The following is an 11621-nucleotide window of genomic DNA, read 5'->3' as shown; positions in this document are numbered from 1 at the left end:
ACTCACCCAGGGGGTGTTGGAAGGAGGCGGCTCCCACCACAGCACGCACCCCAGGAGGGCATGGGGGGGGGGGTTGTGCCCCCTGGATCTGCAAGGGGAGGATACCACTGTGGGCTGGGGCAGTGCCAGGCTCTTCCTGGTAGGGATTGGGTTGGGCTGGATTCAGGGCAGTCAGTAGCAATGCTGGGAACAAGCTATAGGGGAGGGGTTTGCAACTACCCCAAAATTCACTGTAGCATCCCAACCTCCTCCCAGCACTGCTGCCGCCCACCCCAAGCACAACCTGGCCCAGCCCCAGCCTGCAGCTGCAGCCCACCCCACCCCACCCAGTGCAGATCTAGGGGTGCGTGCCCTTCTTCTCCCTGTGCCCTTCCAGGGTGCACACAGGGGCAGGAGCCACCCTGGCTAGGCAGTGCCTGCCCCAGCCAACTCCCTCCCTTACCGCCTGGGCCTTGAAGCCCCCCACCCACTTCCCTCCCCACTCTCCTTCCACCACAACAGACTTACCAGCTGGACACGACTCTTCAAGCTGCTGGGCTGCGCTTCTCACCACCTACATGCTGCACTGTGGCTACACACTTGCACGGGCCATTTATTGACTACATTATCAGCCACATCAGGCCTATTTCTGATGCAGCCAATTTTCTTTATATCGGTGTCAATCTGATATTGGACCAATGTATTGTTGCACCTCTACTGGCAACATCAGTGGAAGTATCCCTGAGGAACAACATATTAAAAAAAATCTAGAGAGATACAACCTCTTGGAAGGACCTTTTTTCAGGAGCATCTCTTTTCTGCTCTACCTGTCCTGAGTTAGTAGTGTGAAATTTCAGAAATATTTTCCTACATTGGTATTTTCAACATATACATGCAGTATTCTGTTATTTTCTTATGACTGGCAGCCTGATAACATCTCTCATTGTTCTAAGAGCCATTATAGATGTTCTACTTAAGACATGATTAGCAGAATAATCACGTCTTGAGTAGTAACCCAGTCACATGTTCAAGCAACTAATGGTGTGATAAAACAGGGAACAAGCAACAAAGTTATTACACAAAATATGCATAAAAACTGTGATGGGAATGAGCCACACCTTAAACTGAATGTATGCCCACTTCCAGCCTCAGCAGTGTACCAACAGTCCTTCAAAGCTCTAATGAGCTCTCAAATCTGGGAGCATCAATCTGCTGACTGCTGCTCCCAGCCACAGGAGACAGCACAGCAAAGAGCTTAAATGTGTTTCTACGCTGGGAGCACCAATTACTTGGCTGATGCTTCTAGCCATGGAAGCACCAAGCACCAAGCCCCCAGCTCGCTATTTGCCAGTGCAGGTGGGAGCCAAGTTCATGATTCATAATTCCACAAGAACACCTTTTGTCATGGACATGTTCAGTTAAAGGCTGCCACATCTGTAAGGGGCTTTAATCTGGATCTCATAAGTATTTAAGCTATGTTATGATTTTCTTGTAAAACTTACACCAACACTTCCTTTGTCTAAGCCAGTGCCGTCCAGCTTCCAAGTGGACAGGGGCCAAACACCCCATCGGCTGCACACCCTGTGCACTGTACAAGGGTGAGCTACAGCCCCCTTGGGCCATACACCCCATGGACGCTGCTCCCAACCCCCAACTTGCAATTTCCACTGCTGCACATGTGCTCACAAATGCCCTGATGCAGTGACCCCCTTGACCCTCCCTCTCTCCCCAGTGCACAGCATGGCCCAGACTGACCCTCAGCTCCTCACACTGACATACTGCCCCCACCTTTGGGATAGGGGCAGGAAGCATTAGCAGCAGGGGGAGGATCCCAGAGTGATGTTGCAGCCAGAGTGATGGTGGGGGTAGGGGGGGAAGCAGCAGCGGGGGTGCTACAGTGTAACCTTCCCAAGGCACATATGGCCCATGGGCTTCTAGCTGGATAGCTCTAGTCTAAGATTAATTAAAGTGGGAAAAAATGCCATAATAATTAGCCAATGTCTATCTAAAGAACTCAGGAAAAACTATACCTGATCCCAGAGGCAGCAAAGAAAAGGGAAGACACTCCACACAGGAAACTAGTGCTGTGCACAAGAAGACTACAGGCCTAATCAGAAGCAGTGCCAGAGAAGAGCAAGTGAGGGAAACAAAAGAATCTGACTGGGCTTACTTTTTACTGCTTCAACATGTAAATTGGATCCATCTTAACAAAGAATCTGCACAGAGCAGTCTCCCAGAACATCCTCAGGACATGAGAAGAATGTAGTGAGAGCTGCAAGTAAGAGGTTAGAGTATGCTAAGAGATGGATCAGAAAAGATTCCCTCTCTCTCCTTGCTGCTTTTCCTAGGGAGCTACTTCCCTAGGAGGTGACATACATATGTTGGGGGGAGGGAAGGGGGGCAGGGGTGCGTTCAGAGCACATGCCAGGTGGCCTAAAAAGTATCTACACTCTCGAACACTGGTCTCCCCACAGCAAATAATGGGGTTTTATTTCTCCAAATGGGAAGCAGTTCTCAGATCAGACAAATGACTTTCCAAACCCAGCACATCTTAAAAAAACACAAACAAACCCCTAAAAAAGCAAAGACCCCATTCAAACTCCGCCAAACTGCCTACATCTGGTTATCATTCAACATTTCTGGTTAGAAATGCTTTATTTAGCTGGAACCATTTTACAGAACTAATAAAATGTTGGAAATTTTAAAATAACTTGCGTTCTTGTATGAAATGATCACAGCTGTGCTATCCAATTCTATAGGAACACTGCCTGGAGAGACATTTCCATAGAATGCCAATAAGCAATCGCTGTAAACACCCAGATGGCTAATTTTATTGGAGGACATAGAGACTCAAGCTTACAATGCAGCTCTATTTTTTACTGCTCACTACCACAGTCAAACACCCAGGTAAAATGTCAAATTCCTAAAGTCACAGAGATACATTATATAGTGATAACCACAGATGCCTGTCTGTTCCACACACCCCCACAGAATTTCTATCTGCACTAAACCACCCTCATTTACAACAGTGATATGTTCAGTTCCCCCAGTTTTATGTAGTTGCTGGTATCAAGAATTGGTTTGATCCCCTTCCTGGTTGGCATGCTGCTAAAAGCAGTTCAGAAAGGTTCTCAAAAAGGCAGAATGGACTAATTTAAACCACCAGGTGATGGTAATTCCTTTGCACAGTCTGTTTCGACTCCTTTGCTCCCTTTATCTCAGCTCCCATTTAGAGAAAAATCTTTGTTCACCACATCCTTGCTAGTGTAAACCTAAATGATGCCAGGCATACTCATCGGAGTATCATAAATCCACCTTCCCCATGTTACTTCCTTAAAGGTGATGCCAGATAACAGGCATTTTAGTAACTGAGCTCCCTGGTCCAGAAAATGTGGTTCCTCCTGAGAGACTTGAAAAATAAAAAAAAGCCATCGGTGCTATATTAAATATTTGTTTTAAACTATTTAAGCTTTGAAAGAGATTTTTCCAGTGTTTTTTTTTTTAAACAGCAGCTTACATTTTATTAGGACTATGGTGGGAAGGGTCCTTCCAGTTACACATTTGATCGTCACTAGAAAAGCTCTGGGAAAGACCAATAACTGTTAAAGGAAGCAAAAAGGTTTCTTCTGAAGGAGGGGAGAGAAGAAAAAGAAAAAGAAAACAAGCCTGGGGGACCAAGTGTCACAGAAATACACTGCTGCATAGACAGAAAGTAATTTGTAGGCTCCTGTATACTAGATACAATTTTTAACGCTTATTTTTATTCAATTTTCTAGTGATAATATAGTTGATGCAGAGAAAAACTGCCATAAAAGAAAAATTAAATTATACATTGTAAAACTGTTTTAGTCCCATGGGATAAGTAAAGCATAAACTGTTATTCAACTGTATGAGATATGCTGACAGATCAAGCTTAATATTCATAGAGCAGCTTGTGTTTAGTTACTGTTACTATACTGCAGAGGCAAAAGGAAAGAAAGAGAGGTAGCATCCAGGAGCTGAGGAAGGGATGGAAACTTCAACATAATTTCAACTGAAGCCTTAAATATGAAGATTAGCTCTACCATGCCCTGCTTGAAAGACAGGAAGGAGATGCCCAGAGACATTTATCATTAGAACAGTATCAAATTAAGCCAGTGGTCTGCAGCCAGATTCAGCTGGTGGTCCCGATCTAGTGCCTGGGATGGACAAGGTAGGGCCCCATCCAGTCACATGGTGGGAAGTTGGGGGAACCAGCCCAGCCCTGAGCAGGAAGGGGGCATGGCCTGGATCTGCAGGCTGGGAGGAAGGGGGCATGACCTGGCCCGAGCCCAGGGGTCGGAAGGGTCAGGTTGGGTCATGGTGCAGCCCCAACCCGATCCCAAAGGGCTTGGGAATTTGGCAGCATAGGAGGCGGACCATATTAATTGCTGCCACTCCTCCACCACTAAATTTCCCGACCTGCAGAGAGCCACATGGGCCAGATGCCATGGGTCCACAGGCCACATTTAGCCCATGGGATAGAGGCTAAGCATCCCTGAGTTAAGCTATGGCAAGTAGGAGGCTTCATTATCTGTTAAATTACATAAAACCAGTCAGTCCTTTTTAACTCATGGATTACAGAAACAGAAACGAAAGGAAGTTTTACCAACTAAACCTATATTCAAAGAGAAAAAACAAGAACTCAAACACTAAAACTGACAGCCCCCTACTTTCATTTCTCACTCCCCCTCCTTTATACCAGGTTATCCATTAGAGCAGGGGTGGGCAAAATACAGAAGAAGTGCTCCACATGGGGCTGAGCCCTGCCCACTCCTGCCAGCCCAGGCCCTGGCCAGCACACACAGGTTTCCTGCAGAGCTGCTCCCAGAGCAGTTGCAGCTGCCCAAGTACTTCTCAGCTCCCCCTGCTTCCAGTGGTTGCTCCTCCTCTTGCCCTTGCTGCACCTCTCCAGGTATGGGGGAAAGCTGCAGCTGGGTGGAGCTCCAGCTCCTGGCCACCTTCTACCACAGTGCGATGAGCAGCCACCTGCAGGTAGTAATGGCAAGTGCCAAGTATCCAGCTACTGGACCCAAAATTAGGTCAGTTAGCTAGTGCTTGGAGAGTCAAAAGCCAAAAACCATACTGTGCACCCACAGAATGAGGTGGCAGAGCTAGAACTGTGGAGAAGGAGCTCTGGATACATTTGTATTGTGGTGGGTACAATTTTTTTAAATCATTTTTGTTTTAGCACAGAAAAAGAGTTCTGTGCATTGGCACAATTAGTTCCAATAACACGAAATGAGTCATAAATAATGCAAAAACATAAAATGTAGCAAATGTAAAATAATACAGAAAAACAAACAAATGATTGTGTGGAAAATACAGCAAGACAAGAAATGCAACACTGCTGCAGGACAACTCCTTAGTTAAACAGTATCTTCATATAAATTTGTTCTTTATGAAAGCCATGCAGGGACAAACCTATTCCATAAGAAGATTTTTTTTCCCACATTCTTTAACTTGCCTTCACACAGAATACATTTCAAAAACAACTACTCACCTTTAAATTGACACTTTTACTTAATCCATTTACTTACCTTTGAAAAGTAAACAAGCTCTTAATATCTGGGTGTTATTTCCAAAAACCTGTAGACTCTGTTGGGTAGTAGTGCTTTGCGAAGACCAGCAAAAGTCTAAGAGACAGTGCCAAGGTGAATAATCCAAATGTGGCATTTCTTTTGAGGGGGACCAAAAGATTACTGCTACCCATCTCTTCACAAAAATCAGAATGTCATAATTCTGGTAATACAAACACTACCTAAAGTAAAAATCTCAGATGGTAAATTGGATAAGCCAAGAAACAAATGACACCACGCTATTTTGGGACTAAAAGAACTGCACTAATCATTTTAGCGACAGTCCCCAAGAACACAAAGCCTACAGAATGCTTGAAAATGCAAAGTATGTCATTTGTGGCCCTCATTTAGCCTGTACTATATTGCAGCTCTGAAAACAGCTATGCTTTTCCTGATCAAAGGGGGTATTCAGAAATAATTCAGAAGTTATTTTCTCATAAAAGGAATTCCATTAAGCTAGACATGTTCTTTGCTTTAATAAAAATAACATATGTATGTGGGGCAGAATGACAGAAGTAGTGATATTTAAGGTTTGTCATTAAGGAACATCCCAATGACACAAAGAACATGTATATTTCCTCCCGGGTTTCAAACACAGTCACAAAGACATTTTTGATGTTTTATGTGAAATAGCTTAAAAGCCAAAAACTAGATGTTCAGGAAAACTAGAGCATGCAGTGAAATTATACAGTACCAAAGACGGAATCTCTTGGAATTGCATTCACCTAATTTATGCAAGAGCCACCCAGTTCCAGAATCTTTTAAAATCACAATAGCTAGTCAACTCAGCTATCCTCTTCAGCCCTGGCTTGCTAAGTGTGGCAGGAATCAAGGAAATAGCCCATGAGGGTCATTAACATTTTGAACTACTGGCATGTCATAACTCTGAAGGGAGAGGAGAGAAAGTAGTGAGGGTCATATCACTCCTGACTTCATCCCTTCCCACCCACACCATACTATATTGCCATGAAAATATTGTTGTCAGTGCTGGAATCTCGATGCTACTTAAATAACATCAAGATTCCAGCACTGACAACAATATTTTCATGGCAATATAGTATGGTGTGGGTAACTAAACTTAAATGGTGAGATGAGTCGCTTAGGTTCTAGTTTATTGTTGCTCAAGCAGACCTAAACTTGGGAATGAGGCACTCAATAACAACTGCTGTAGTAAGAGTATCATAAAGTTCTCTCAAAATAGACACTAGCTGTGCTGCTGGCAAGATCCCAATACTGTTCAGGTTTATTTTGCTCTGTAAAGTCCAATGGGAATATTTCTACTGTCCAACTAGTTTGTTAGCCATCTTTTCCTCCCAGTCGATTTCAAAGGCAAGCCTGAATTTCTCTCAGCAGGCTTCTACAGCCGAGAGTGGGGATATTGTTAGAGAACTGCAGGACGGTTCACCTTCGAATACTTGCATGAGACTCAGTGACATCTCCATATTTGGAAGGTTTTTCAACGTTTCTAAGAAAGTCATTTACTGCCACATGTGCCACTGCAATAGCACAATGAATTCTTCATGGGGGACAAAATGTCACAAGAAATAACTATGCTTTAAGCCACACGCTAAATGCTTTTTTCCCCCTGCTTTTTTGATATTCTATAGCACTGAAAGAGGGGAGAGGAACCCTATAAATGTGAGTGCCCAAGACTCAATCAGTTTCAGTTCTCTCCTCTACATATGACACTTTGTTTAGGATTTCATCACAGAATCACTGAAAATTAGGGTTGGAAAGGACCTTTTGAGGTTATTTAGTCCAATCCCCTACTCAAAGCAGGAACAGCCACAACTAGATCATCCCAGCCAAGGCTTTGTCTAGCTGGGTCCTAAAAACCTCTAAGGATGGAGACTCTACTATATCTTTGGGTAACCTGTTTCACTATTTTGCTACCCTCCTAGAAGGAAAGCTTTCCCTAATATCCAACCTAAACTTACATTGCTGCAACTTGAGACCATTGCATCTTGTACTGTCATCTGCCACCACTGAGAACAACCTAGTTCCATCCTCTTTAGAACCTCCCTTCAGGTAGTTGAAGACTGCTAATTAAACCCTCCCTCAGTTTTCTCTTCTCCAGACTAAATAAGCCCAGTTCCCTCTTTTCATAAATCCCCATAAGTTCCTCTCCTCAGCTTCTCCTCATAAGTCATAATCCCCAGCCCCCTCACCATTTTCACAGCCCTCTGCTGGACTCCCTCCAATTTGTCCACATCCTTTCTGTAGTGGGGGCCCAAAAGTGGACACATTACTCCAGATGTGGCCTCATTAGTGCTGAATAGAGGGGAATAATCACGTCCCTCAATCTGCTGGCAACACTTCTAACAATGCAGCCTAGTATGTCATTTGCTTCCTTGGCAACAAGGGCACACTAGTAGATCATGTTCATCTTATTGTCCACTGTAACCCACAGGTCCTTTTCTGCAGAGCTGCTGCTTAACCAGATAGTCCCCAGCATGTCAGTGCACAGGACTCTTCCATCCTTAAGTGCAGGACTTAAGGATGCTCCTTTTTGAAGCTCCTATGATTTCTTTTGGTTCAATCCTCCAATTTGTCTAGGTCTCTCTGAATCCTAGCCCTACCATCCAGTGCATCCACTACTCCCCCCCGCCATCTTGGTATTATCTGCAGACTTGCTAAGGGTGCACTCCATGGCATCTTCCAAGTCACTGATGAAGATATTGAACAAAACTGGCCCCAGGACCAACTTCTGGGGCACTCCAGTTGATACTGACTACCAACTAAACAGCAAGCCATTGACTACTACTCTCCGAGCCAGATGATCCAGCAAATTTTCATTACTGAGATTAAGAATATTCTGTACTGTACCTTGGGATTAGTTCGCTGCTGAAGTCTTCTTTCTTCCCTCTCTCTTTGCAAACGTTCAAATTCTTCTCTGATTTCAGCTGGGGTTCTCTTCCTTTCCACAACCTGTGCAGAAAGGGGTTGAGATGCAAAGGATTATTGGGCAAGAGAATGCACAGCAAACAATTACAAGGGATTTAATCATTGAAGGAATTTGAAACATTCTTAAGTCTCTTAAATTATTTCTCTGGATAGCCTCCCTTTCTTTGTAACATCACCTTTTCTGCTGTAAGTGTTCCATGCCATAGAGTTTTTATTACTTTATTTATATTTGTAATGAAATTACCATTTCTTGTCACAAGCTTTTTATCCCATTTAAAAAAAAACATTACAAATAATAAAAACCACTGTCTCTCCAGTAGGTCATGCTGAATATTTTTACTTATACATTTATAACTGCCATCTAGGCATCCACAAACAATTCTTAAATGCCTCAGAGAAGAGTCAGGCAATGCTTTGTTCCCTCAAAGTTAACAAATCTGGCAAAGTGGCTGTGAGAGGGTGAAGAGTTTCAAACTCAAAGACTACCATGGAAGTGCCCTGTCCACAGCCTCTCTTGGTACAGCCAGATATACATGTAGCTTGAGCAGCACTGTTAATGACAGACATAGTGAAAGAGGTTCTCTCTAGTGAAGCCCCATAGCACTTGAAACTCATCATTGCTAAAGTTAACACCTTAAACACCACCTGGAAACTAAGAAAGAAGCGTTACTTAGAGGCCTAGCACCACATTTTACCACATTTACTCAAATACAAGACAAGGTTTCCCTCCCCCTGCAATCAGCATAGGGAAAAAAAGCTCCTTGTGTTACATTCACATACTAGAAAACCTTGTCATATACACTGTCTATCATTAAACAGAGGCCAAAAGCAGCATGTGCTCAGCAATGGAAACTAACTATAAGCCACATTAAATGCAGTTAACACCAGGCATGACTATAAAACACATGGCTCATACTTTTTGTCCTGGGGTTTCAAATACTCCTAAATCTATGGCAGGCACCCTATATGCAAGACCCAAGCCTGGGTTTTGAGATTCAAATGCCCCCAAGACTTGCTCGCCTTTATTTTATGGAGATGGGGGATTTCTCCCTAGTTTGCTACTTTGGCCTTTTGGTTAAAGTGTGTAGCCAAGATTCTCCCATTGGGAGGCTATAGGGCTATGGGTGCCTGCCCACAGCAGAATGGACAAGTCTCCACCCTCAACTACACACAGCCATTCAAGGTCAGGGAGAAGGGGATCTCCCTTGCCAGGTACAGCAAACCACCAATACTACCTCCATCATAGTGGCAATCGTGGCATCTCCCCTGCCAGGGCAACCATACTAATGTTAACCTACAAGGCGAGGTTAGTGCAGCCCACCTGAATGGGTAGTCCCAATGAGCACAGTTCCCCCCAGTGCCAGCAATTTTTCCAGTCATGGCAAACTACTATGCTACATACATTTTAGCTTCCTCTCCATTCTCACAACTAAGGTGTACTTTTCTTTATTTCTGTTTCTTCACCAGCCTTAAATGTCTGGCAAACATCAACAAACACAGCTCTAAATAGCTCACCCAAAATCTCTCTGTTGCCCCCTCTCTCTCAGTCTGTTTCATGCGTTTAGTGTGGCCCAATCCTCCATGAGGCAAACTGGAACCAGGATGCCCCATGCCTCATCTGCATATAAATTGTTGGGGGATTCCCAAGATTCATGACAAGAATACATGCTTCCAGTCAAGAGTATGAGTTAATTAGCACTTTAATCCTTTGTGGGGGTATCTGGAATACACACACAGATAGAACAATGCTGATCTGTGAAGTCACCATGGCCTGAAATGTTGTCAACTGCTGGGGTCCAGCCCAATGAACTAAATGGTAATTCATGAGCACAAGGTATGCAGATGCCCAATTCTCAACTCCCAAAACAAGAGCTCTGCTCTCAGCTTAGTAATGGCTTGAGAATTTACAGTAGCCAGAGATAACACTACAAGGACACACTGAAGGCATGCCTCAAGCAAATGGATGCTAACATCAAGAGCTGGGAGGAGCTGGCAGCTGACCAACACCAATGTCACCACAACCTCAACCAAGCAGCAGCCTGTTTTAAGGTAAAGCGTCTTGCTCTCAAATAAGAGGAGAGAGGAAAGAGAAAAGAAAATGATACAAATCCCAGCTTGAAATCTACTCTCTCCTGTGCAAAGACCTGAACCTTCTGTGGATGAATATGTGGCTCAAGGATTGGACTCTTAAGTCATCATAAGACCCATCAATGAGCCATACTAGAGATCTTCCTCAAATCAAGGGATTGACAATGACAGCAATGTTGGGCTCTTCTTTCCTCAAGCTTTCATTCCACACTTAAGCTGTTTCCCAGCACTTCGAGCCTCATCAATCTTCTCCCAATCATTTGGCTTGATGTTCATTGCCTTCATCTCTCTTGCAAACATCTTTGAACTAGAGATAAGGACACCTGTATGGTCTTTTTCCTGTAAAGGGTTTTTCATACAAGAGATCTTTGGATATACTGCCACTCTCAGCTTGTGACCATGCGATAGTAGATGCTGACTGAGAAGAGAATGGATGCTTCCAAGGAACGTTGACAGGGCCACTGCAGGTGTCTGGCTGCCTTTCCTGTTTCAAAAGCGAACATCAGTTCACTTTATTATTGGTTCAATCTATGCAGTTCAGAGAAACTTACAAAGATTGAACTGATTCAGCATGGGGCTTCTTGACTGTCTGTATTTAGCCCTTGAGATTTGTTGGACAACACTCCTTTCTTCCCTCAGTTCCTTCAAAATTCCAAAGAATTTCTCTTGCGATTGAATGTACCAGTTCGTTTGGCCTAGATAAATGGAATAAATTCATGGGGGTGCACTTTGAACCAATCTCAGTTTCTTCTGATCTGTTCACTGAATACAGTCAACAGTGACACAGATCTTTTTTTTTTAGGCTTCCCCCACTTCTGTTCTGCAGTCTCACAAAAGACAGCTCTGAAGCAGGCTTCAAGTTATGTTTCTGCTAAAAGAACACTTGCTCATAATAAAGAGAAGGCAGTGCTACAATGACATTTCAAAACAGACTTGACATCACTAACTAGAATCTGCATAATACCCAGTTTTATATAGCACTTTAGCTGACACTAAAATTGAGTCTTCATGGTATGGAAGTTTATGGCTTCAAATGACAGATTTATAACCGTT

At 43.7% G+C, this 11621-nt stretch overlaps 1 protein-coding gene across 1 annotated transcript in view; it reads right to left on the bottom strand.

Moving 5' to 3' along the window:
- The window catches only part of DNAJC11 (DnaJ heat shock protein family (Hsp40) member C11), a 68122-nt gene that overhangs the window by 31666 nt on the left and 24835 nt on the right, over nt 1-11621 (bottom strand). Inside the window, exon 4 of the mRNA XM_019541148.1 lies at nt 8403-8504. Coding sequence (XP_019396693.1) covers nt 8403-8504 — 102 coding nt within the window. The remainder of the gene's footprint in view (nt 1-8402; nt 8505-11621) is intronic.

This window comes from Crocodylus porosus, unplaced genomic scaffold (assembly GCF_001723895.1).
Source record: "Crocodylus porosus isolate Cpor-Errol unplaced genomic scaffold, CroPor_comp1, whole genome shotgun sequence".
Classification (NCBI taxonomy): domain Eukaryota; kingdom Metazoa; phylum Chordata; order Crocodylia; family Crocodylidae; genus Crocodylus; species Crocodylus porosus.
The sequence above is the reverse complement of the archived record's forward strand: the minus strand, read 5'-3'. Positions and strand labels throughout refer to the sequence as shown.